Here is a 27,595-nt window from a genome sequence, read left to right as displayed (position 1 = left end):
AAAAAAAAAAGACGCAGAGCTTTAGACCTCAAATAATGCAAAGAAAACAAGGTCAGAAATCAATATATCTTGGCATGTTCTCCTCCACCAGCCTTACACACTGCTTTTGCATAACTTTATGCCTTTACTCCTGATGCAAAAAATCAAGCAGTTCAGCTTGGTTTGATGGCTTGTGATCATCCATCTTCCTCTTGATTATATTCCAGAGGTTTTCAATTTGGCAAAATCAAGGTGTTTATTCTGTGTTAATAAATAAATAATAACAGTAATAATAATATTAATTAATGTCTTAATGAGTGTAATAGATTGTTTCTATTTTATTTAAACTAGTCTCTTTATATAGTTTAAGGTGTACTGAGAATAATACAATCACCCCTGTATATTAACAATAAATAAATAAATAAATAAATAAATAAAAAGGATTAACCGGTTCTGGTCTGGCCAATCAGAAACCACTTCCTCCGCTTCTACACACGCACTTGATACACGTGGCAGCCTGGAAAGTTTGAGCTCCTCCGCTTTACTTCAAAATAAAAGTCGCGTAGCGTACACGTGTAAAGGCTAGCGCAGGATTAGTTGACGTTGCAGCTGTTTAATTGGAAGTAAGTCGTGTTTTATTGCACTTAAACAATATTAGAACCGGTCGTGTTGTTATTTAATTTGAGTTGCGAGTGCTTTTAGTTATTTTTTTGGCTGTACAGCGGGACTTTTATTGTGCTGTGTTTCCCGGAAGTATCAGTAGCTGGTGGGTGGGTGTGTGTATGTGTTTAAGAGAGTGTGTTAAAGTGTGTGTGTGAGAGTGTGTGAGAGTTGACGGCATCATAATAGTTTTATTCATCCAGGCGGAGGAGAGCTGAGAGCTCCAGCAGCCCGAGCTTCAGTCTGAATCAGAAGAGGAGGACACTCAGCACCACTGAGCAGCTTTAATCTACAAATAAAGGTAATAAACTCACTGCAGGATCAGAACACAGGCAGAGATAACTCTAAACTCAAGATTAATCCTCATTTAAACTCATATGGAAGCTTGTCTCAGAGCTCACAGAGTCTTAACACCAGCCTTATTCATTTACCACACATTTAACTTTAGCTACAGCTCAGACATTTCAGTCCACAGACTTTATAGAGTTTATCATAATTATATATTTATATAGCAGTGTAACACAGAGATCCCACCTCTCACAGGAGTTCTGGAGGTCTCCCACATTCTATCAGGGGCTCGCTGATGCCCACAAATGAATTAACCTATTTACAATTATCATGGAGATAATTTAAAGGAGCTATCTCCCTGAAATAAGATTTAAACTGCATAAAAGCCACCACCCTTGGTGTACGAAATTGTGCTCTAATAGAGATGGGTAATATAGCAAAATATTATATTGTAGTATTTACGTATTTATAGTTACATTTTACATTTACAGCATCTTTAGCTGACACTCGTATTCAGAGTGAATTACAAGGTTATTCCTATTACAGAGGAGGGCCAGTGGTGTATTGATTGGTAGTGTTAGGAGTCTTGCCCAAGGACTTTTCTTGGTGTAGAACAGCATAGTTACCCAGACCTGGAATTGACCCCCTGTCTCCCACATGGTAGCTCACTAGCAGGTGGTGGTGGTGTTATCCACTGCGCCACATCAACCACTACTATTAAAGATAATCTTGTGATACACAGTATTTATTGTTTTTTGATTCGCAGACAAAATGACCAGGATCATTTAAATACTGTTTCATGCACAGTATAGTGATATGTGCATTTGTTTTGCTGGACATCACGTTTAATCAGTTTATGGGTTTTTTGTTTGTTCATTTGTTTCATGTTTTCCACATTGTACCATACTTGTACTTAACAGTGAGGTCCAAAAACTATGGTTTGAATAAACTGAACCTGGATGTTTGCGCACTGTTACACTTGTACTGTATTATCTTTACTTCACCATTCCACTGTTGAGACTTTTGCTCCAGCCCATCTTGCAGTGTCCTGGGACCGAGCGAGAATGTGGATCCTCTGTAGCTTCCTCAGGACTGGTCGGTTTGAGAACGACTGGATTACACCACAGTTGTTCATTCAGGCCCACTGGGTCATCAGAGGCTGAGGCAGTAATATAATGACTCCTCCCTGTGAGTCCACCAGTTCACATTTTTTCTCTCCAGTTTCGTCTGGCTAATTAGAAGCTGCTCACAGTTGGGAAGCATCTGGTTTAAATCAGTGCTGAACATTGTGGGAGTGTGCTTTTCAGGGTTTTACGTCACTGGAACAGCATTATCAACAGCGGTAAGTCATCTGGTCAAGAATGTGGGCCTAGTCATTCTCATTCTCTGACGTATGGTGAGCAAGAGTGTAATATTTTATTTCTGATAGAGCATCACTGACCAGTTAGTCAATAATAATATAATTTATTTGCAATTATAACCTAGTTTTCCCAATTTTGGAAGGCCAATTACCCCACCGTGTCTGTTTGTCTGTCTGTGTCTGTCTGCCCTGCGATGGACTGGCGGCCTGTCCAGGGTGTATCCTGCCTTCCGCCCGATGCTGGCTGGGATAGGCTCCAGCACCCCCCCGCGACCATTAATGGATAAAGTGGTTGATAATGACTTGACTTGACAATTACCCCACCCCCTCATTAGGACTTCAAAGGCTTAGACTGTTTCAACTGATATTATATGAATGAGTTGCAGTTTTATCAACCTCAGATAATAAGGTTTGTTGATTTAAAGTCTCTAAAGTCTCTTCCTTTGTGAATATATCAGTTTGGATTAGCGATGTAAATTTGTAAGAATGTTACTAATGTTACAATGTTATACTATCAAATCTAAGTGCCATACATACCAAATTTGGTCATTTTAGCTGCTTAAAGTCTGTAAATATTCACAGTATTTTAGTTATTTGAATAAATAGCAAAATAATATGTGTATATAAAAATGTATAAAACAATTAAGAATAAAAGTGTGAGGGTTGTGGTTATCTCCTATCACACCCTTCAATACTTGAACCCAAGCACTGGCAGGCAAATGTGCCAACCACTAACATACTACTTAATGTTTTAGAGTACCGACCCCCTTCAGTCCCTGTCTGTTTTCTCTTACAGATGGTCCAGATTAAAAGAATCTGCTGTATAGGCGCTGGTTATGTCGGTGGGCCAACCTGCAGTGTGATTGCCAGCATGTGTCCTGAGGTCACGGTGACGGTAGTGGACGTGAACGAGAGCCGAATCAAAGCCTGGAACTCTGATACTCTACCAATTTATGAGGTAATTAACCCTCTCATTATTAGCATTATGTAAATAATCCTCTTATTGTACATATTTTTTTCTAAATGTACTTAAGCTTTTAACTATCAACAGAGAGATCAGAGATCAGTATTAGACTTTATTACAGTTATTACTGTTTTGGGTCACATTACATGATATTTGACACTGAAAATAACAGAAAATGACAGTTAACTTATGTTTTTGTGAAAAGGTAAAGTGAGGACATATACAGCTCTGGTTAAAAAAAAAAAGAAAAAAAAAGAGACCACTTAAAAATGATGAGTATCTTTGATTTTACCAAATTGAAAACCTCTGAAATATAATCAAGAGGAAGATGGATGATCACAAGCCATCAAACCAAACTGAACTACTTTAATTTTTGCACCAGGAGTGGCAGAAAGTTATCCAAAAACAGTGTGTAAGACTGGTGGAGGAGAACATCCCAAGATGCATGAAAACTGTGATTAAAAAACAGGTTTATTCCACCAAATATTGATTTCTGAACTCTTAAAATTGTATGAATATGAACTTGTGAACTTTTTTTTATAGTGGTGTTACAGTAACTAAACATATGATCATTTTATGCATTGAATCCTTTTTTTTTTTTCTTTTTAACCAGGAAAGTGATGCAGTCAGACAGATTTCACATCGTTGTCCTAAGTGCCTGTAGTTATATAGAATCCAAGTGCTAAAAACACTTAGTAAGAATCTTAATAGTTCTGTATATTATGATGTTTAGTAATGTAGTTACTACTACAGGTAATAATACCAACTACTTATTTACTGTATTATACACCAAGTACTCTGTTTTTTCTATGGTTATATATAATATATGATATTTAAATTAATTTTAAAGTGTCCAGGATCAGTAAAATACATGGCCAGCCACTGTTCTCAGTCTATGATCATGCAAGGGATTTCTGGAGTTGTGCCAGCTACAAGCTTTGCCTCTAAACAGACCCTCTCTTTCTCAACTCACCCTCCACCCGCCCCCTGTTCACCTGCAGCCGGGTCTGAATGAGGTGGTTTTGTCCTGCCGGGGCAAGAACCTCTTTTTCTCCACCGACATCGACTCCGCCATTAAAGAAGCAGACCTGGTCTTCATCTCTGTAAGTTCTTAACACTGGATCATTACGATTATGATCCATTATTGGATTGTCATTACAAAATAAGTCTTTGCTGCAATGTATATTTTTATATTTTTTTATTATCAAGTAAGTATAAGCATACACACATTTGTTTCTGAGTTTTTATTAATTGAATCATGATGATTCATCACATCAGATTATTAAAACCTGTATCATCTGATTTATCAGTGAACCAGTGCATCGTTACAGCCCTGATCAGCGTTCAGCCCTGAGATCTGTGTATATGATCCTACAGGTGAACACGCCCACGAAGACGTATGGGATGGGAAAGGGCCGAGCTGCTGATCTGAAGTTTATCGAGGCGTGTGCCCGCCGGATCGTGGAGGTATCAGACGGGTATAAGATTGTGACTGAGAAGAGCACCGTGCCAGTACGAGCTGCTGAGAGCATCCGCAGGATCTTTGATGCCAACACCAAACCCAGCCTTAACCTGCAGGTGAGCAGAACACAGAGCTTTGCTAGCGTTCGTTTACTCATTAAATCTTCTGTTTGTGAGCATTCTTTGTGTTTAATGCTGAATGTCAGAAAGACCTTACATACATTGGAAACTGCAGGGGTGTGATCTAGAAGGATAGAAGTTTAGGGAGGGGTATGTGGGAGATAAGAGTGAGAGGACCCTTGGAGGGGCCTGATGATCGTGACCATAGTGGATGATCGATCACCTTATGATTGAGAAGCAAAAGTTATTAAAGAGGGTTAGGTGACTAAAATTAGCATAGCAAAAGTAACAAAAACACAGGGAAGTATCAGCATTTGAACCTTTTAAATCATGATTTGAATCACGATTAAACATAGGATATTGTTGGCAATATTACAATTACTTGTTTAAGTAGTAATAATAATAATACTTGTGTACTTTTTAAAGTAATAATAATACTTTTCCTTTTTGCCAAGCATTCATTATATTCCTTATTCTATTTACATTTAAGTATCTATTATTTGAAGCATCTTTAATAAGAAAAACATGAAAAAAAAATGAATCACGATTGACATCACATATGTATGTATATGTGTGCGTGTGTGTAATATGTATAAATGTATGTAAAACGCTGGTTAGCATCATGCAAATTGTATTCCTTAGTTATCAAACACTTGTGTGTACAGTCAGTAAATACACTCTAATGAACAAATAAGCAAAACTAGTGTAACAGGATGTGTAAAATAAATAATTGAACCTGCAGCTAGATTTATATACTCACACTCGGTTCTACTCAGACTTTTAAGTAATGTAATCCATGCGGGGAAATGAGCCTGAGAGTTTCCTTGTAGTAAAAATACACACAGACCTAGTGAAGGTTTGCATCTGTTTTTGAACACAGATAAACTGTAGGCCTGTAAGTATTGGTAGCAACTAGAGATTGACATTGACATTCAGACACTTATAAAGACTTAATAAATTAGATACAGAAATTTACTTTATATATACAGTAATTTATTATTTGCTAAACCAAATTCATTGAGAGTCTTAAAAATGGTGTAATGTTTGTTTGATTGTTTGTAAAGCATGTACAGTTTTTAAGTTTCTCTCTAGAGTAGAATTCCAGTTTTACACCTGGTTGTCCTGTCTCCCGCAGGTGCTCTCAAACCCTGAGTTCCTGGCAGAGGGGACGGCGGTGAAGGACCTGAAGGAGCCGGACCGTGTTCTGATTGGTGGAGATGAGACACCGGAGGGCCAGAAGGCTATCCAGGCTCTGTGTGAGGTTTATGAGCACTGGGTGCCCAAATCACGCATCATCACCACCAACACCTGGTCCTCTGAGCTCTCCAAACTGGTGCGTCCAGGCACTCAAACTCGCATGCATGCATGTTTATTCAGGAATTTTATCAATAAGGCTTTTACTTTTATATCAACAAGAATTTTGTAGTATGATTAGTTTTTAGTTATTGCATACAGCTAGCATAGATCATTGTGTGTATCATCTCTTGAGCTACAGGATATTACTTCAGTGCATTTTTTACTTTATTTCCATATAATATATACAGCCCTAGTGTACGGACATACAGTTGGAAATTAGGAAAAATGATAATACTAAAACAATGTTTATTAAATACATGTTTTATATATTTTTTTAAATCTGTGTTTGTGTGTGATAGGCTGCGAATGCATTCCTTGCTCAGCGCATCAGCAGTATAAACTCCATCTCTGCTCTTTGTGAGTCCACCGGGGCGGATGTGGAGGAGGTGGCCCGAGCGATCGGCATGGACCAGCGCATCGGCAGCAAATTCCTTAAAGCCAGTGTCGGTAAGTTACTGCGACTAGTGCAAAAAAAAAAAAAGGGGGGCGTCTCTTCTCACTTGATGAAAAATGGTTAGTCTTTATTACAAAAAGCAGTAGCAAGATACATGAAGTAACTCTGATCCAGCGGAGCTAGACTGAACAACCAGAAAAATACCCCTCTCTATCTAAGCTCCTCCTGTTAAGGATGTGGTACCAAATGTGTATTACTGAGAGGAGAACAGCTTACTCTTGATTAAACACCTTCATGTCTAGGCCAGATCCAATCTGATTGTGATGGTTGTTAAATACACGTTTACACAGAAGAACTGTTGAAGCTCTTCTTGGTTTGCCTCATTTGTATGCTAATTATGCCAAATGGTTTCCTCTCCACATATTTGCAAATGAGTTTTCTCCACAAATTTGGCTGAAACCAAATTTGTGTACCATTTGTACAATGGTTTAAAAACAAATAATTCAGTAGTGCTAGTCTAGTCATGGATTTATTTCAGCACTGCTTTTTCAATCATACATTTACCTCAGCAGTGCTACTGTAGTCACATGTTGATAACTTGGAATTAACACAGAAATACACAATCAGTCCATTAGCTCAGCTAATATTTCTTGCTATCTTAGCTAGCAGTTAGAAAGATACTGGTCTGCAAACTACAGGGGGTGAGGGGTAAACTGGGTGAATTTAATTATTTACCAGTCTTCGCCATTCCTATTATTTAAATCTACAGTTTACAGCTCATATTAATGACATGTGTTTGTCTGGCAGGTTTTGGAGGGAGCTGTTTCCAGAAGGACGTGCTGAATTTGGTGTACCTTTGTGAGGCACTGAATCTGCCAGAAGTGGCCTCCTACTGGCAACAGGTACAGAAAGCCCACAGAAGGGTTATGGGTTATGTAATCAAATTGATTATGAAATATGGGGATTAACCAGGATTTTCTCCAAACATATAAATAAAATAAAATAAAAATAAAATTTATTTTACATTTAGCCACGTTTTTAACCAGATTTGTTCAACTAACTGATATTCTTTCTTTCAGTCTGGAGGGTGAACAGTCTTTAACTTTGTAAAAGGGAAAAATATAGATTTCTGATAAGCATCTGATTGGATGTATGTAGTACAGAGAAAGTGAAAATATTATCAAAATGTGGTTAACGACTCCAGCAGATCTGACTATTAGCAGCCTAGCTAAAAAGAAAGAGCCAGAAGGTAACATAGACATGAGGGCACCACTGTAACACTGACACCCATCCTCTCCACCGTCCACAAACTGTGTATCTCACTGTGTGTTTGTAGGTGATTGACATGAATGAATACCAGAGGAGAAGATTTGCCTGTAGGATCATTGACTGCCTCTTCAACACTGTGACGGGGAAGAAAATTGCGCTGCTAGGATTCTCTTTCAAAAAAGACACTGGAGATACCAGGTATACACATGCATGCGAATCCAACTTTAACAAAAAAAAAAATAGAACAGCTCTTATGTTACATACATAGATGTAGTGATCAAATAAAATATTTATGCAGAAAATACATAACAAAAACACTTTAAATAGAAGTAATACATTATTAAACTCTTTTCCATCAACATGAAAACAAATTAATTAAATGTATGGCATGCATGTTTAGATTATAATATACAAGTCTGTAGCATAGTAGATAAAGTTGGATTTTGTTGGTAATTGTACATAAAACTAGTTATTTACTTTAACTTATCACGGTTACTGCCCCCCCACACACACATACACCTGTGTAGTATATTGCCACCCAGTGTAAACTTTCATCTGAGCTCTGCCCTCCGCACACCTACAGTGCAAGCCAACAGAAACACACACACACACACACACACACACGCACAGACCTTTATCCAGACTAAACTATAACCTTTATCCAGACTAAAGAGGAAAATGATTTTTCATGCTTGTGTGCAGTGACAGCCTGCAGTTTTATATTACTCAGCTAATCATGACTCTGCTACCCTTTCACCTGCAGTGTTTTAATCAGAGCCTGGTAGTTTTCATTTCCAATATAATATATACACTCTCTTACATATATCTTAGAATTAGTCATTCAACCAATATTAAAAAATAAATATGGCAACTTTGCTACCAGGTTAGTTATTTTTATTTGTTTATTGGTGTAAAGGGAATTTGTTGTCCATGTTAACTTATAGGAAAGGGAATCGTAGGACATTTCGTCATGTTTTGATCACGATAAAGATTATATCATGATACTGTGATTCTGCGATAGTCAAAATGTTTTGTATTACTGAAGATGATAAAATACTTCTAAAAAATGAAATACCAGGAATTATGCATTTATTTATCCCCCCAACCCCTACCCCCCCCCCCCCCCCCATCACTAGAGATGCCACAACACAAGGAGGGTGAAAACTAGCACATGCCCATAAACCATTCAGCGTCTATGTTTCAATAAAAATATTGATATTTTCCACCACATATCAATATTCTTTTGCAAAAGAAAACAATGTTATACAATATTATAATGTATACAATATATTGTGACAAAGAAATATCTTGATATTAAAAATCCATATCGTGATAATAGGGCTGTTCTGTCTTAAAAGTAGTCTATTATTTATTGTGAAGCTTTAAGTGTATTTATTGTATAATTGTTTTAGTTTGCAGTTTATATGCATGCACTAAATATTCTGCAATATTACTTACTGCATTATATAACTTTATGCTATATTATTTATTTTGCCACATTATGATTATGCTGTTATACTATTATACTATATTCCTGAAATGAATGAATTATTTAAATTTTCCTATATCGCCAAGTATATCATTATCGCAAAAATACCCTGAAATATCGTGATATTATTTTAGAGCCATATCGCCCATCCCTAATATCAATACTTTGCCCCACCCCTAATAACTGACAATACAGTGCAGTTTAACACATACTGGAGTACAATAGTGCAGTATTTCTTTTTTAATTTGCTGGATAAGTTGTGTATTGTTGTTTTGACTGTGTGCCTTTGTGTTTAGAGAGTCATCCAGTATCTACATATCTAAATATCTGATGGATGAGGGAGCCAAGCTGCACATCTACGACCCCAAAGTCCTGAAGGAGCAGATCATGCAGGACCTTTCCCAGCCCAGCATCTCTGGAGACAACTCCCACAGAGGTGCGTGTGCGAGAGAGCAAGAGAGTGCGCGTGTGAGGGATAAATGGTTTTATTAGTGGGGTCAGTACAGATAGGATTGTTACCTCAGAGCGAATAGTTTATATCGTCAGTGATAAAGAAACACAGCTGTGCTCTGATTGGTTAAATAGAGTCACTCTGTTATCTTTACATTTAGCACAGAGGTCCTGAGTGTGAGTGTGTGTGTGAGTGTGTGTGTGAGTGTGTGTGTGAGTGTGTGTGTGAGTGTGTGTGTGAGTGTGTGTGTGAGTGTGTGTGTGAGTGTGTGTGTGAGTGTGTGTGTGTAACTGTGTCTCTGTTTGCAGTGCCGGAGCTGGTGACTGTGACGACAGACCCGTATGAAGCGTGTAAGAGTGCACATGCACTGGTTATCTGCACTGAGTGGGACATGTTTAAGGTAAACACACACATACACACACACAGCTTCATTCTAATAATATGAACACACTCCTACACTCTAGATTTATTTAATAATAAACAGCCCTACAACTGGGATTGACAATAAAGCATGGTGTTTTTTTTTAGTTGGCAAATACTTTTTCTTTTCCATATATTTCCATAAATATTGCCAAAAATGATGGTAAAATATTGCATACTAATCCAAATTGATTAGGATTTTTTAAGCAGCCCCACACCCTCTAATCTACTGTTAGAGGAAACACTGCTGCAACATGTTAATATCTTTTTATATGGGTTATTCTCACAAAACATAAAAAGTATGTTGATTAACATCATACTAAGGCTACAAAGCACAAATAATGGGACATAACCTAAAAAATGTTTTTTTTTTCTTATAATGATATTATAATATATACCCCTGAAAATATTGTTAATTAATATTACACTATTTTTTGTAATAAAAAAAGCAAATAATACCATTTATATATTATTTTTTATATATGATACATAATATACATGATATGCATGATTTATATATACATTTATATATGTATTTACTGTATTTCTGTGGTATCTCTGTAAGGATCTGGATTATGAGAAGATCTATCATCAGATGCTGAAGCCAGCATTCATTTTCGATGGCCGGCGCGTTTTGGATCATCTTCACCCCCATCTACAGAACCTTGGTTTTCAGGTGAGTGTGTAGTTCTTGCACATATACAAAACTGCCCCAGAACAAGAGAAGTGCACAGTCGTGGGAGAGTTGAGCTCACCATGAAGTACATTCTGTCCTAAAGTAAAAACAGCACATTCACCCCTGCAGGGTATCAAGGTCATACCAGAGATAAACAGGACGAACAGTACAGTCAAAGAAAATAATCAGTCTGAGGACAGAACACGCTGAAATAACTTTAATGTTTTGTTTAAGAAACTCTTAGAATAAAATATTTTAAGAATTTCTTGGATGATTAGATTGTCTTACACACTGATTTTGGATAACTTTGACACTCCTGATGCAAAAATTCAAGCAGTTCAGTTTGGTTTGATGTTATGTGGTCATCCATCTTCCTCTTGATCATATTGCAGAAGTTTTTTTAAAATTTGGTAAAATCAATTTTTAGGTGGTCTCTTTAAGAGCTGTATGTTTAAACTGTCATTCAATGTGATAAAAAAAAAGCCACAGCATGAAGTCACTTTTTTTTTTTTTTACGATCAAAATTCTCAATTAATTAACTCATTTCTCTCTTATTTTCTTCTTTTTGTTTGTGTTTGCAGATCGAGACTATTGGTAAGAAAGTGATGACCAGGCTCCCCTTCACACCGTCTGGTGGAGTACCCAGGATCACCCTTAATGAACCACCCAACAAGAAACCCAAAGCATGAGGGGATTACATGCCCATAATCCCACCTGTACAACCACCCACAATTCCCACACACACAAAAACCCATCCACACATACATGTATTTACTTTACATTGGCTGAATATCTAACCAAAGAGCCAAAGCCCCCAAATATCCACAGTTTCAGCAATCAGCCCACATTTTTGTGTTTAGTTAATTTAGTAATTTAGTATTCAGTTACATAGTATTCAGATTTCCTATCTTCATCTTCAGATCTTCACATTCTCTCCTGAAGCCTTTATTATAAATGCCAAATTTATTTCAGCTGAGCCATCATTTACTAAACCTCTGATTTCTCATGTCGTCAGTATTAAACGGCCTGTTTCCTCACACTTCTCAACAAAAATAATTCTGATATAGAATGTGAACAGTAAAGGGGCGGATTCTCAGACATGGATTAAGCCTAGTCCTGGACTGTTTTCCTTTCAATGGAAAATCATCATTCTAAATGCTGTGCAGTCCGAGACTAGGCCTGTATCATCTGTCCCATAGAGATTACATGAAGAAATAAATGATGGCTGTTTAGGTGCACAAACCTAAAAAAAAAAATCTTGTACAGCCTTTTCTATATAAATACATTTCATTTCTTAATGATGTTAAACCATAAATGGCCATAAATGACATTAACATTACACACTGTTGCACTGATTAAAAGGTTCCGTCGTGCATTTATAGTGCACTCTTACCCACCTCAGATCTGTATTTTTGCACCGTGTTCTTTTCTTTTCTTCATCTTTCGTATGGACCACATGCTGTATTAATAATGCCCGTCTTTATCAGAGGGGTTTTTGTAATTGTAAAGAGCTGGAACATTATATTGAGTGGAAGCCTGGACTAAAAAATAATAATTGCCTTTTAAAGAAATGGCTAGATCAAATATGTTATGTTGTTAAAATAAATGAAAATAAATGATTAAAAATAGCCTAGAATAATGAAATTAGCTCTTTTTACAGATTTTAGCTACATTAGCATGTTTGATTTACGCTATTTCTTTAAGTCAGTGTCCCAGTGCTGAATATAATTCAGGTATTTAACATTGTTAGCAATGTTCAGACTGCACTCAAACAGGATTTGCAGGATGTATTTTCTCAGATCAGATCGGGTAAGATGACATCACATGTCATAATGTATCTGTATGGGTTGCTGGGGTGTTGACACTGTTCTTGGACCCCTGCAATTCAGGATATCCTGGATTTGATGGATGGATGTCATTGTTTGTCATATTAAGTAACAAAAGACGTTGAAATATAAAAATTCAATTTGCACGACCAGAATAAGATACATCTGTACAAATCTGATCTATAATTGCATTTTGAAGCACCTCCAAATGTGGTTGGGGATTGATTTGCAAAATTTGTATTTCAAGGGGTTTCTGTCCCCACTATCAAAAATCAGAAATCAGTCTAAATCGAATCTAGATATAATAATCAGATTTGGACCGGCAAGTCTAAACATATAGCCTTAGATATGCCAGACTGTTGAACATATACTTTATGTTTATAGATGAATGCAATTGTCCAATTATTTCAAATGAAATTCTGCTTCTGTGGCATTAATTAAAGCTTTCTGAATCATCATATAAATATAAATGTATAATCAAATGAACTGAGCAAGCACTGAAAGATCTTAATGAGTGTTTTTTCAAACACAGACTGAGCAAAAACGATGATTATGAAGCTTTAGAAGACAGCAGTCAGTCGGTTGTTGCACACTGTTGTAAAATGTCTGTAAAAGCAGTACATGCTAGTTAAATGTGAATGTTTTTTCATTAAATCTCATGTATAGATTTGCAACACTAATGTAAAACAACGGAAATCAGTTTCTTAAATAAATATGGACCAAATGAAGAAAAAAAAATGCCTTATTTTTTTGGGAACAGCTTTTTATTGTACTATGTATGCATATAATGCAGTTGCTTTTCACAAGGTTTATACAGACCTCATACAGAACGTGCATTAAATCTTTTCTGTGTAAATTCTGGTAATAACTCATTAACTATGATTCTGGTTTAGAGTCACAGACAGGGATTATCTTAAATAAAGTTTCTCTATTGAACATGAAAAAATATTGAGGCTATCTGACTTATGCTGAGTTCTACTTTCTCTGTAGGTTCTCCTCTCAGTGCAGGCTCTCTCATTTTAGCCTTTTCACTTCTTCTGCATATAATACATATATTAAATACAGCTCTGGAAAAAATTAAGAGAGCACTTCAGTTTTTAAATCAGTTTCTCTGATTTTGCTTTTTATAGGTTTATGTTTGTGTAAAAGGAACATTGTTGTTTTATTCTATAAATTACAGACTCTCTCTCAAATTGCAAAAAAAATATTGTCATTTAAAGCATTTATTTGCAGAACATTTGAAATGGCTGAAGTAACAAAAAAGAAGCAGAGCTTTCAGACCTCAAATAATGGAAAAAAAGGTTTTAATTACAGTTTTCATGCATCTTGGCATGTTCTCCTCCACCAGTCTTACACACTGCTCTTGGATAACTTTATGCCTTTACTCCTGGTGCATAAAGAGGTTTAGCTTGGTTTGATGGCTTGTGATTGAGGTTTTCAATTTGGTGAAGTCAAAGAAACTCATGATGTTTAAGTGGTCTCTTATGGTTTTTTTTTCAGAGCTGTATCTCCCTTAACTACAGGGAGTGAAGGAGATATACACCTCTAAGGGATACCAGCCCAGCGATGGATATGTATCTATTTATCTGACAGTGTAGCATCAGTGTAAATACTACCTCTGTGGAGACCAGCTATAAAAATATAATATACAGTATAGTTTAGTGTAGTTCTGTAATGGATGGGAGTCTAGATTCATTCAGATGTTTCTTCTTCCAGCTTCCTGTTTTTCAGCAGGTTCTTCAAGAAGAACTCACCTAAGCAAAAGGACACAGGGGGCAAAGTTACTTCACTGCCAAGTAATGCATAATACACAGTCATATATCATAACATTATGACCAGATTCTTGTTTCTACACTCTCTGCCCAATTTCTTTCAGCTCCACTGATTATATAAGATACTTTATAGTTATATAATTACAGACCATATTCCTGTATCTGTTAATATGTTTCTCTGCAAACTTTATACATTTACCCTGTCCTTTAATGGTCAGGACCACCACAGGAGAGAAAACCACCACAGAGCAGCTATTATTTGGGTGGTGGATCATTCAGAGACAGCAGTGCTGCTGGAGTTTTTAAACACTGTTTTCTCTCACTGTCCTTCACTCTGTTAAACACGTTTGTGTTGGTCATCCTCTAGTCCTTCAACAGGAGTCACAGGATACTATTGGCTGGATATATCTAGTTGGTGGACTATACTCAGTCCAGCACTGACCCTGAGGTGTTTAAAAACTCCAGCAGCACTGCTGTGTCTGATCCACTCATACCAGCTCAACACAAACACACTAAAACACCACCAGCTCAGTGTATTTATGGTATATTTATGGGTTCTGATTTTTCATTCTGATGCAAATTACCTGCTTTGTAAGAAGAGCGCACTAATGGTCCACTGGCTGTGTAGACGAATCCCATTTTCTGACCAATCTTTTCCCAGTATGCAAACTTCTCAGGAGTGACGTACTCCTCCACCTGTACAAACAGCGGACATTAACATGTAACATAGGATCAGATGGCAGATGTAACTGCAGTAATAATGTAAGGAGTGTAATGTGTGTGCAGTAAGTTCAGTAGAGGTGATGTACCTTTAGATGACGTTTGGTGGGCTGCATGTACTGACCAAGAGTCAGACAGTCCACTCCAGCATCCCTCAAGTCTAGATAAGAAAACAACAATAAAAATAATAATTTAAATAATTTTATATTATTTAATCAAAGTTTTCATGCATCTTGGCATGTTCTCCTCCACCAGTCTTACACACTGCTTTTGGATAACTTTATGCTGCTTTACTCCTGGTGCAAAAATTCAAGCAGTTCAGTTTGGTTTGATGGCTTGTGATCATCCATCTTCCCTTTGAGTATATTCCAGAGGTTTTTAATTTGGGGAAAATCAAAGAAACCCTTAATTTTTAAATGGTCTCTTATTTTTTTTATATACAGTGTGTGTGTGTGTGTGTGTGTGTGTGTGTGTGTGTGTGTTTACCTTTCAGTGTAGCGTGTATCTGCGTGTCGGTCTCTCCCAGTCCGAGCATGATGGAGGTTTTGGTGAGCAGGCCTGGTTTGACCTGCTTTGCGTGGCGCAGGACACTGAGAGACTGGTCAATGTTTGCCCGAGGATCACGCACATACCTAACACACACAATCATCTTTACAATCAAAACCTCACAGCGGATAATGCTTTTAAAAACGTCCACATCATCACTTAATCGATTAAAATATTAATTGGATTCATTACAACTGAATTCTGGGATTAATCGCAATTAATCACACCACTTCTTCTCTTCAAGACTGAGCCTATTTAATAATAGGTATTTAAATGTAAATAAAAATCAGTGTTAGGCTGGCAAAATCAAATTATATTTATATTAGTATTGTAAATTACTTAAACTAATTGTGTTAATCACAACGATATTCTCTGATTAATCTTGATTAAAATCATGAATCCCTTTTTTTTTAATGCTGGTAGATCCCTGTATTTTGAGAGGGAGGCAATAATACATTTAAAATTACAGTAAATTGTAAAATTCGAATTTTGTGATGTGCTGAGTTACTGAGTCTAACATTAATTAGCTTTAATTAATAAAATTAACACAAGTCTAGCTCCATATTCCACATTTAACAAGAGATTAATTTAATGTTGTAGTTTTAATGTTGATTTTAAGAGTAGTTTAAGAAAAAAAAGTCCACCACAAAAGTATCAGTTTACTGATGATTTGCTCAATTTGCATACAAAAAAAATAGCTTAAGGCTTGTTTAACTGTATAAGTGGAGATATTTGTGACATCTGGTGGCAGAGACAGTTTCTGCAGTATTCAAACAAAAAAGGAGCAGCTGTCTGACTTTTTTCCATGAAATTTTCAGTAGCAGCACCACCTCGTGGACAGTGTTCTCATGTTCTCATGTAATGAGACTGTTCAAAACTAAGGGTGCGTCCCAATTGTGTACTAAATACTAACACTAACTAGTTGTAGTTTACAATATGTCATTTTAAAAGTGTAAAAAATAAGTATAATCTAAAATAATATTCACGACACTTTACACTCAGAACTTATCAGATAGCTGCAGCATTATTTATGATTATTCAAGAAGTCATGTAAACAGCATACACAGATTTCTTAGCTCAGAGTGTGGCCTGTACTGTGATAAACTGGACTGACCTCTGCAGTTCTCTCACAGTCTCTACATTGTGGGCGTAAACATCTAGTCCAGACAGAGCGATCGTCTCCACCGATGACAGATCACCACGGAAATCCGGAGTCAGACACTCCACCAGGATATGAGGACTCCTGATAGAGGTACATTCAGAACATGCTGAATTTATTTAGCACAAATATCATTTGTTTTTGACACAGACTCCACAATTTCTGTTGACTTAAAAACCTCCGCTAAATAAAAATTACATTCAAGCCAACAAGTCCATCTTTCCAGAGATCAGATTACAGGTTTTCTTACTACCAAAATAGTCCAGGTCAAACCCATATTTAAATATATATTTATGAATGACCAGGTGTATGGGGTCTTATTTAAATGTAACGGCTGTGTTGGTTCAGAACAGTCTGGAAAGTGGTTATGGATCGGATGAAACTGAAATGTCTGAAAGTCTGGATCAATAAATGCAGGTCTGAAGTGCCTGTCTGCATATAGTCACCTTGACAAAAAACCTCATATCTCCATTTCTGCTGTTTAGTTTTTAGACTGAAGTGAATCTGGCAGTTATAACTGTGTCAAAATATGACGACAATAGATAAACAATCACACTTAGTTATATCTACACCTCCTTACCTCTCCTTCAGGTTGGACACTGTCTTTGCAAAGTGTTCTGCACCCCCGTCAGCAAGGTCTGCTCAGCAAAACATACACACACACCAATTCACTTCAATTATCCACAAGTAAATGAGTGTTTTGTGTGTGTGTGTGTCTGTGTGTACTTTGTCTCACCGTCTCTGTCCACTGAAGTGAGCACCACATAATCGAGCCCCCAGGCAGCGATGGCTTTAGCGGTGTTGTACGGCTCATCCGGATCCAGAGGAGGAGGATTTCTTGCTGTTTTTATAGAACAGAACCTGCAGCCACGAGTACAGGTATCCCCCATTAACTAGAGAGAGAGAGAGAGAGAGAGCACAGATATAATAAATCCTCATTTGCCACAGTGTGGTCTCTAGTATGAATGAATGCCATGTGAGCTGGTTTTTGTGGGGAAAAAAAGGGCTCTGGTGTTCTGGTATAACACTGCTTTAGTCCTGTGGAGGAGTGGGTGGGAGGGCCCAAAAGATTTTGGCTCTTGCTTATAAAAATTCATACATGCAAATATATCGCCTCTGACATTTTTACACTAATAACAGTCTTTGCAATGTCATATGTTATTTTACAACATGTTAATGCCCTGCTAACATGTACAACTCAGAGACACTCACTGTATTTTACAGAGGACAAGAAAAAGTGGATTTTAGCTTAAGGACACCTTTAAGTTTGACGGTTCTAGTCAGATCCCGGATACTTCCAGTGTGAACATGCTTATATTTGATTCACATTCTCTCTAATCCATATGCAAAAATATTTTTTTCCAAATCGTTAACCAAACCTTTATGCACCTGTGTGCATTTATCTCTGTATCTATTCTTCTGAATGTAATTAAAACAACAATCAGAAGCTTATAACTTGAGACACAATTTGGCTAGCTGTCCATGATAATACACTTACCATGATGGTTGCTGTAGCTGTAGCATGCTCCCCACCCCCCCAGCACTCTCCAATGTTAGGACATCTGGCCTCCTCACATACCTACAAAACACAGCAATGTTTTAATTACTAAACAAATAGAGCACTTGATATAACCTGGACATGAAGCAGTTCAGAATGTATCAGGTCAGAGTCTAAGGCTGCCCGTGTTTATATTACAAAGCTGAAGAGACTTAAATCAGATTTTTTGCATTAGTCTGACCTTAGGGGAAGTCATGTTCCAGCACACCAGAAGTAATAAAGAAGGGTTTTACCCAGTAATAAAAAAATTAACTTTAGTTAACTTTTAACTTAGTTTTTCCACATATAATCTAAACAAATTAATCCAAGTTGCTTAATACTGTGTGATTGCAATTTTCAATTTTCAGATTTTATTATAGAAACTATTTCAAATGTATTTTTTCTTCCTAATTTGTGCAGCCTACTTGAACACAGATTGGCCTCCAGATTCAGCCAATTAACATCAGCCCCAGGACTGCTGCTATCAGGTTACACTACATTAACTCTAAAAAAAAAACACAATGTTTTTTCTTTAATTTGAGATACTCACAGTGTGCAGGTTGAGATCTCGTAGAGTGTTCTTCAGTTTGTTGTAGTTTTTCCCAATAGGAATCTCAGTCTTCAGCCATGGTGGTAACCTCAGCCTGCAACATTAACCACAACACATTAAACAGTCACATTTTACAGGATTTAGTTTGAGAAAGACGTCAGTTTTAAATTTTTCTGCAGTGCCAGAGGGAAAATAATGTAAAAGTTAACGTGCAAAAATAGATGACCTGGATACATTTACCTTAGCACAGCTATTCGGATCATACATTTACCTAAGCAGTGCTATTCCAGTATACATTTACCTCAGCAGTGCAATTCTAATCATGAATTTACCTCAGTAGTGCTATTTTAATAATAAATGTACCTCAGTAGTGCTAATCAGACCCTTTCACACCACTGGACGAATACTTATTGTTGCTAAATATGCAGTGCATCAATAATCTCTACGTAGACTGAAAAGGTAACATCTTCAGCCTTTATTTCTACACAAACCAAATCACACTCTTAACACACTTACCGTTCTCCTTTCTGTCTCTTCAGGTTTCCCCTGTATTCCTCCCACCTGCCTTTCTCTGAGAGGTCTCCTGATATGAAGTCTTTCAGCTCCAGGCCGTCTTCTTTAATCTCCTTCTTTCTGTCCTGCAGTGTAGCCGATGTACTGGCTGTACTGGTCAGTCGACTGATGTGGACCTGTGACAATTTAAAATAACAGCAATTAAAATAACGTATTGTAGATTCAGATCAAAATGTGAAACTGATATATAGATGTATTACACATAGAAATTATCTATTTTAAGCATTTATTTATTTTATTTTGTTGATGATTATGGTTTATAGCCAATGAAAACCCATAAATCAGTATTTTTAATATTATATAAGACGAATTGGTACTTCAGGCAGTGTGGGCAGTGTGCCAAGTCCTGTTAGAAAATGAAATCTGCATCTACATAAAAGTTGTCAGCAGAGAGAAGCATTAAAAGCTGTAAAATTTTCCAGGAAAACACTGCACTTTAGACTTGATATAATACAGTGGATCAACACCAGCAGATAACATATCTCTCCAAACCATCACTGACCATCAGTAAATTTTGCATTTTATTTGAAAATTAGAGTCTGGAGGAAGAGTGGAGAGACACACAGTCCAAGCTGCTTGAGGTCTAGTGTGAAGTGTTCACAATCAGTGATGGTTTGGAGCGACATGTCATCTGCTGGTGTTATTGTAAATGTTATATATAATATTTTTAAAAAATATTTGAGACCTTTAAAAAAGGAAAATCTGCTGATATATTGTGATGTTATTGTGATGCCCTAATTTTATCTGCTTCTTCTGTAAACTAGTTTATTTAACCTTTGGATTATTGGCTCCAGTTAGTTAGTGAGCTACCCGAAGGAACGGTGTTCCTGTTTATTTATTAAGATTAAAGCACTGAAACACACTGTGAAGAGTTTATATACACAGTTAAAACACAGTTCTGCACATTTAAAACACAGTTCTGAAAGTTCTCAGCTTCTCCTCCGGCGGGTCACCACTGTCTCTAATCTGACCTACAGGCCCGAACCGGCCCCGGAAAGGCCCCCGGTTCCCAGGTACTGCCCCGGTCTCCACTCACACCCTCTAATAACCCACTGACCTGCTGGGACTCAGCGCAGGATCTCGGGGTAAACAGCAGCTGACAGCAGGAGAACCGCCCCGCAGCCACACAGCTCCTGTTCACCAGCGCCATGACTCCCTATGACCAGTCCTCCTCTACTGACACCATCCGCCCCTCCGCGCTCGATTACCCGTCTCGCTGCTAACGCCGCTTAGGACTTTTATTATATAACAAAATAAAAGATCTGCTGGATAAAATCTGGCTTTAGGTGCTGCCCGGTTAATTCTTTTTTTTTTTTCTTAATTTAGCCACTTTTCATTGTCTGCAAATGAATGCTCTAAATGACAGTATTTTATTTGGAATTTAGGAGAAATGTTATCTATAGTTTATAGAATAAAAAACAATATTCATTTTATTTAAACATAAATTCAGAAACTGAAGTTGTTCCATTAGGTTTGTCTTTTACACCTCTCTATTATTAAAACAAATTAGTGAATTAAATTATCTATTTGTTGTGTGTTTTTTTCTATATATGTAAATAAGAAAATAACTATTAAGAACATCTAAAAACAAATACACTCACACCTTATTTTTTATTAGAGATGTAATAAATAAAATCAGTTGACTAAGAAAGTTTTAAAGCACTTTCCAAATAGGATCAGTCGATTGAAAATAAAGTTTAGCAGTTTACCAGAAAAAAATATAAAATATTATATATAAACAAAAAGATGTGTGTGTATACATATAAAACAGGTTGTCGAAAATCGTTGGGTTCCGCTATCAGTCGGTCTGGTCTGCGCGCTCAGTGGTGATGTCAGCACGTTGGCGCTACAATTGCGTCATGACGCCGCTCCTCCTTCCTTTCCTCCTCTATCAGCGAGGTAAGAACATGGCGCTGCCTGATCCCTCGATTTCAAAATCCACTGTAATCCTCAGTAGTGGCCCCTCTCACCGCGCTACAGGCTGTATATGATATAGTTTAAGTGTCGGATGAAGAGTTAATGTGTGTATTTCTGCTCTGCGGCTCGGTTTAGTGTGGATTAACGTCCGAAGCGCCCGGCCTGACCCTGTTTATCTGTTAGCCGGTAGCCACCGCACCGTGCTGGTCGCTCGGCCTGAGGGATGGAGGCCGGGCGAGGGTCTGAGCCGCTCGTCTGAGTAATGAGGAGAGCTGAGAACTGTAAAGAGCAGGAGCAGAAGCTGTAGAGTTACAGGTGTAGTCTGTGTGGAGCTGGGCTGCTCACATACGTGTGAATAGCTAGCTGATTACTGTAGCCGGCAGTCCACTGCTAACTAGTTTGAGTCTTGTAGAGTCCTGTAGTCTGTGTTCAAGTCAAGTTTTTAAGAGTCTGAATCTTTGCTGACCCCCAGTTTGTCCTCCTCCACAGAATGAAGACCATTCTCAGTACCCAGACGGTGGACATCCCCGACAAAGGTAAGCTATAAGCTGTATTCAACTATTGACACTTATTAGTTATTAGTATACGGTAATATATTGGCTATATACAGTTTGAAACACCCCCTCATCTTAACACTGAGAATCCTGTTGGATCACTACTTATAAGACTGCAGATTTATAAGACTGGGGTTTTGGGTTCAAGTCCATGTCTGGTTGGAGTTTTCCACAGTCCAAAAACTTGGAAATCAGGTAAATTGGATACTCTAATTTAGGGGTGGGCCCTGTTGTATCATATGCTATAACATTGGCCAGATATGGCAACCTGTGCCTGATTCAGTCCTCCAGGTGGACAGTTGTTTCCGAATGAGTGTGCGCTATGTGATTGGCTGCTGCTTCTCACTTTTCAGTGTGTGATGGTTGAGTTGTGTGTAAAATGTGTTTTTTAAATGTCATTCAGTGTCAAGGTGCTATATAAATGTAATTTTGTAAATATGTGCATGCAATGTAGTTTGACTGTTTTCTTATCGTTAAAATAAAACCTCTAAAGAAATATATATGTATACATGCAGTCATTTAGAGGTTGATTCTTCCTCATGCCCTCCTGGCCAATTGTAAAAGACTGTCAAACTACTTGGGGCAAACAAAAGCAGTATTTGACCCCTGCTTCCTGCCCTAAATATGGCCACAACATGCTAAATGTACTATGTATAAAGGGATGGATTCATTTTGTATAAACAGAAGTCATGAACACAGAATTCAGTTCTCTCAACATATAGCCTGGTAACACAAACATTTATTTCTTGTCTTCTGTCCTCGTAGTTGATGTGAGCCTAAAAGGCCGCACCATCACTGTGAAGGGTCCTCGTGGAACTCTTCGCCGGGAGTTCAGCCACATTAACCTGGAGCTTCGTCTGCTCGGCAAGAAGCAGAAGAAGGTAAGGGTGATCTTGACCGAATTGACTTGTAAATATACTGAGTTCTTGTGTTGTGTTGGTGTGGCTGACTGTTTTCCTCTGTAGCTGCGTGTGGACAAATGGTGGGGTAACAGGAAGGAGCTGGCCACTGTCAGAACCATTTGCAGCCATGTTCAGAACATGATCAAGGGTGTGACCATGGTAAGAACATCAGTTTTGGATCATATCAAAGTTTTATGTTTTCTTTTATGATTCTTATTTAAATTATGTCCAAAGAGCAGTGTTTGTCTGCTGTTAAATTTTTAGTTTGTAATACGGGTGGATGGGATAGCTCAGATTTTTGCATACATTTTTTTATAATAATCTTGTTGAATATAATGTAGCAATGTTTTTTTTTGTGTGTAATGCAAGTTTCCAGCTTTTTTAAATTAAATGATAAATGTCACTATCTGCCACAAGACTGAAGTGTAGAAAATGTAGTGCTCAAACAATTTACTGTTACAATTGTTGTATAAAATTAACATTTTAAAGCGACACTACACTGTAAGCTATTTCAAAGAAAGACTTTAAAATGATGTAGCACAATGTTGTTTAGAAAGTTTCCATTTGGTTTAGAACATACATTGCATTACTCTATTTAAACTCAATAACAAACAGTTGTGTACCAGAAACAATGATAACTGTGTAGTTGTAACTTTCATTTTTTGTACATTCAGCGTATGGTCTTGTCCCAGGTCACATGACTTTAGCTAATTTGTTGATTGTGTGGGTTATTTTGTTTCAGTTGATGAAAAATGTGTAAACATTGTTTGAATGTGTGTTTTGTGTAGGGCTTCAGGTACAAGATGCGATCTGTGTATGCCCATTTCCCCATCAACGTGGTGATTCAGGAGAGTGGCTCACTGGTGGAGATCAGGAACTTCCTGGGAGAGAAGTACATTCGCCGTGTCCGCATGAGGCCAGGTACATTTGTTAGCCTGCTGGCTAACTTTTGTCTGTTAATCCCGCTATACTGAGAGGTTTCTGCTGACGAGCCACTGTTTAAAAATAAATGAAATTCCACATGGTTGGTTCTGCTCTGTTTTGATACCATCATTTTAATGTGTAATGGTTGGGCAGTGTGCTAATCCAGAATTTAATCTACAAACTGTAAAATTAATGAGTTAAATAGTCTTGATGGATAATAGCTTGACTGTTTCAGTAGCTGATCTGATTTGCTGTTGGAAAAAGATCAAGAACAATCAGTTCGATCAAAACACCCAGCTCTATTATATTGGTTCATCTTCTGATTTTTAGGATAACTGAAAAGCCAATGTCCTCTAATGCAGAGTTAAGTTTGTAGAAACTTTGCTGATCTTTAATAGCATTTTGATCTAATTGTCTGTTCTGATTTGTAGGTGTGAACTGTGCGCTCTCAGCAGCCCAGAAAGACGAGCTTGTTCTGGAGGGTAACGATATTGAGCTGGTGTCAAACTCTGGTAAGATTGGCCTTTTCTGTTTTACATGATGAAAAAAACAGGCAGTGCCAAATTTCTCTAATTTCTCAAACTGTAAAGGTGACCTGTGGACCCATGTAAATGAATTGGACAGTGCCTGGAGTAACTTGTGCCAAATCTAAAGCCTCTGTTGTGTTTATTGTCAATGCTCTTTATTTATTGACATGTCTTGTATCTTGACTTCCAGATTAGTCTTTTGCACGATGCCTATTGTGAAGTGTGATCTACCTAAAGTATAATTTGATACAATAGTTTGATTTGGATTGTTGAAGCTTTCAGTATTACATCCTAAAATTAAAGGTTCTTTTTAGTTAGAGCCGTCACAAGCAAATGTTAACACACTAGTCTAAAACTCACAAATTGCTAAATAATACATGCTAAAAATAGCATGCAGTCCTTTTAATTGCATTTAATTTGTAAGGCAACTTAATTGCAAGAGTAACTGTGTTTATACTGTTTAACACTAGACTAGTCTACCTGTTCCACTGAATATAAATCTGTCAAGTAGGCTGGTCATTGTCTTTTAAATAATTAATTTTAACATTATTTAATGGCATTTATACAGTAGCAGTGCTTTAAAGTATTACTTTTAAAGAGCTAGAACTTTTTTAATTAAATGTTTAGATGTTACATTTTTTTAAAATATTCAAAATAATTGCTTATTCACATTTAATAGGCTCTTTTTAGTATTTAAGTAAACACAGTGGGCATTTCTGAGGTAACAATCCTATATTCATTTTGTTTCAGTGATGTAGTAATTATTGTGACTGGTCTACTGTTAGAACCCTTATGTTCTTACCCTTCTCACTGTGTGTAGACCCTGCTAGCGTGTGCATGCCTCTCACCACCCTAGTGTCTGTGCCCTTTTCCAGCTGCCCTCATCCAGCAGGCAACCTCAGTCAAAAATAAGGATATCAGAAAGTTCCTGGACGGTATCTATGTCTCTGAGAAGGGGACAGTAGTGGAGCCGGAGGCGTAGAGGACGCAAGGTTAGAGTGGCTCCGTCTCGTCGTCGCTGCTGAAGGACCTTTCCTTCTGCATCATTTTTTTTTTTTGTCATCACTTTCTGGCTTTCTGTCCGTTTTGTGTTTCTCTGGATTTTCCGTTTGCCTTTGTCTCAATTGCTCTTCGCTTCCCTTCTTTCGTTTCTGCCTTCTGTAAATGTTCTTGGACTTTTGGGGAGCATTGTAGTAAAGTGGATTTATGAATGTGTACATACATTTTTTTTTATTTGCAGGCTATTATCATATGTTTGAACCACATCTGCATGTCGGCACTCGCATTACTAAGTTCTTCAGTTGTCTCATTTATCCAATGGTATTTTGAGCCTGAAGTCAGTCCTGGGGACCATGCCTAATTCAGTTTGATTGATTTAAATCAAGTATCTGAGCTGTGACTCCCAATTTGTGATATTTGAGCCCCCAGGACTGATTTATTACAGCTTTAATGTATTTGTGTATATGACAGGGAATACGCCTAGTCATAGGCTATCTTAAAATTTTTATTTTCAGTATAAAATCTTTGTTCAAAATGCTAATTACCATGACTAGGTTTAACCCTGGTCTGGGAAACTGCACTATAAAAGATTCCTTAATTTTTGCCAAGCTGATTTGGACATTCCACATCTTTCACTCACTTACTTATTCTACTTTTCTTGTTCTGTCCTTTAGCTGCCCTGATTCAGCAGGCCACCTCTGTCCGGAAGAAGGACATCCGGAAGTTCTTAGACGGTGTTTATGTCAGCGAGAAGACTACTGTGGAGGAACAGCCAGATAATTAACATCACGTCCTTGTAAAATCTGTCAATAAACATCTATTCTTTTTCACCCACCACTTACAGGCTTCACTGCGTCTTGTTTAAATGTTGGGTAAATTACTTAGGTGTGAGGCACCTGACATTGTGTTCATGGCAACATGAACTAGGTTTTACATAATGTAATCTTATTCTTTGCAGTGTTTGTACAGTCATGAAAAAACAGCCAACATCATTGAATTTAAAAATGGCAATTTCCAGACCGACAGCTCAAAGTTAATTCAGTAATTAAGCCCTACAAAATGGAGCTCTCAGGATCTGACACTATTATAAATTGTCCTTTTTTTTATCAGATTAGTTTTAGACCTGTTATTTTGATTATTTTTTTTCTTGTATTAATTAATTATCCATGTCTGCACTGATTTTAAGTGTATGATCATGAGAATTGGATTTAAAGGCATGGAAAAGTCATGAAAAAATCATGGGACTTTATTGGTTAAGTGTATGAACCCTGTCTGAGTTTAACTGGTAGCAAAAAAAAAATGGTTGTTGAATATATACAATGAAGTATTTTGTATCCAACTGCACAAGCAGCAAATTCCAGAAGTGCAGATGAGCGTTCCACCACACCACTTTTTTTGCCAACTCAAGAATACCCTATTTTAATAAACCATTGTGGTCTTGTGCTTTTAAAATGGGTAAAATGTTCTTAAAATAGTATAGCAATAGCAGTTTTTTTTTTTGTGGTAAATGCTGACAGTTTACCACAGCACGTGTTTGCATAGGTCATTATTAGTAAATTAACATACCTCTGCAGTACTGTACTGTACTGTAGCTTTATTTTACCTAATGTATAACAATCCTTTATTAATCCCACTGTTGGGAAATGTACAATGGTACAGTGTCTAGGAAAGAATGAATGTGTCAAGACGTTTGTAAGCGATGCAAAATCTATAAATGCTAAATTAAAATGTATCTTAATAAAAGATCGGAGCACCACTATGCAAGCAGTGACCTGTGATATTGCACATATGTTAACAGACAATAATAAATGGTGATTGTACACAGATTCTGCTCACTATATTTTGTATTTCAGTGTCTTAAGTAAATTGGTTAAAGTGAGAATATGTAATGGGTACAAAGCATGCTAAAAAGTATGCATTCGGAATGGTTCACACATCTCATTTACTATTCACTACATAGCATTTACTATATACTGAACTAAAATAGGAATGCCCGAACACCACCACTGCATTGCCTTATTGTATCCATGGGAATTCTGGTGTACATCGTCTGTGCACTACATTTAGGGAACTATGAATAAAATGTACTGTTAAGAATGTTAAGCTTACTACAGTAAAGCTTGCACAGTATATAGGGCACTATTTCTGTAATAAAGAGCGATTCTGAATGCACTCCAGTGTTTCTGTCTTATTGGAATATTG

The 27,595-nt window shown here is 37.2% G+C and overlaps 3 protein-coding genes across 5 annotated transcripts; 2 read left to right on the top strand and 1 right to left on the bottom strand.

Moving 5' to 3' along the window:
- The first annotated feature begins 752 nt into the window (after window positions 1–752).
- Window positions 753–13,880, top strand: ugdh (UDP-glucose 6-dehydrogenase). 2 transcript variants are annotated; one of them, XM_049472635.1, is made up of 13 exons: window positions 753–940; window positions 2,503–2,696; window positions 3,084–3,245; window positions 4,253–4,354; window positions 4,629–4,829; window positions 5,968–6,165; window positions 6,488–6,635; window positions 7,390–7,484; window positions 7,919–8,049; window positions 9,637–9,776; window positions 10,100–10,191; window positions 10,777–10,887; window positions 11,469–13,880. In XM_049472635.1, exons 3-13 carry the CDS (start codon window positions 3,084–3,086, stop codon window positions 11,574–11,576), a joined length of 1,488 nt encoding a protein of 495 aa, XP_049328592.1. In that variant the 5' UTR covers window positions 753–940; window positions 2,503–2,696; the 3' UTR covers window positions 11,577–13,880. The 2 variants fall into 2 exon arrangements, with proteins under 2 accessions (XP_049328592.1, XP_022537734.1); XM_022682013.2 differs by lacking the exon at window positions 2,503–2,696.
- A 126-nt stretch (window positions 13,881–14,006) lies between these two features.
- lias (lipoic acid synthetase) lies at window positions 14,007–20,780 on the bottom strand. Its single transcript, XM_022682015.2, has 11 exons — window positions 20,628–20,780; window positions 19,514–19,686; window positions 18,998–19,091; window positions 18,409–18,489; window positions 17,647–17,803; window positions 17,491–17,548; window positions 16,866–16,994; window positions 15,692–15,837; window positions 15,295–15,365; window positions 15,070–15,181; window positions 14,007–14,467 (listed from the first exon to the last, which is right to left on the bottom strand). Exons 1-11 carry the CDS (start codon window positions 20,718–20,720, stop codon window positions 14,406–14,408), a joined length of 1,176 nt encoding a protein of 391 aa, XP_022537736.1. The 5' UTR covers window positions 20,721–20,780; the 3' UTR covers window positions 14,007–14,405.
- Window positions 20,781–21,409: 629 nt separating this feature from the next.
- Window positions 21,410–26,230, top strand: rpl9 (ribosomal protein L9). Of its 2 annotated transcripts, XM_007230218.4 has the most exons (8): window positions 21,427–21,469; window positions 21,977–22,023; window positions 22,807–22,922; window positions 23,007–23,102; window positions 23,732–23,864; window positions 24,299–24,379; window positions 25,270–25,386; window positions 26,068–26,230. In XM_007230218.4, exons 2-7 carry the CDS (start codon window positions 21,978–21,980, stop codon window positions 25,374–25,376), a joined length of 579 nt encoding a protein of 192 aa, XP_007230280.1. In that variant the 5' UTR covers window positions 21,427–21,469; window position 21,977; the 3' UTR covers window positions 25,377–25,386; window positions 26,068–26,230. The 2 variants fall into 2 exon arrangements, with proteins under 2 accessions (XP_049328591.1, XP_007230280.1); XM_049472634.1 differs by lacking the exon at window positions 25,270–25,386 and having other exon boundaries at window positions 21,410–21,469.
- Window positions 26,231–27,595: the final 1,365 nt, after the last annotated feature.

Source organism: Astyanax mexicanus, chromosome 25 (genome assembly GCF_023375975.1).
Source record: "Astyanax mexicanus isolate ESR-SI-001 chromosome 25, AstMex3_surface, whole genome shotgun sequence".
Classification (NCBI taxonomy): domain Eukaryota; kingdom Metazoa; phylum Chordata; class Actinopteri; order Characiformes; family Acestrorhamphidae; genus Astyanax; species Astyanax mexicanus.
The sequence above is the reverse complement of the archived record's forward strand: the minus strand, read 5'-3'. Positions and strand labels throughout refer to the sequence as shown.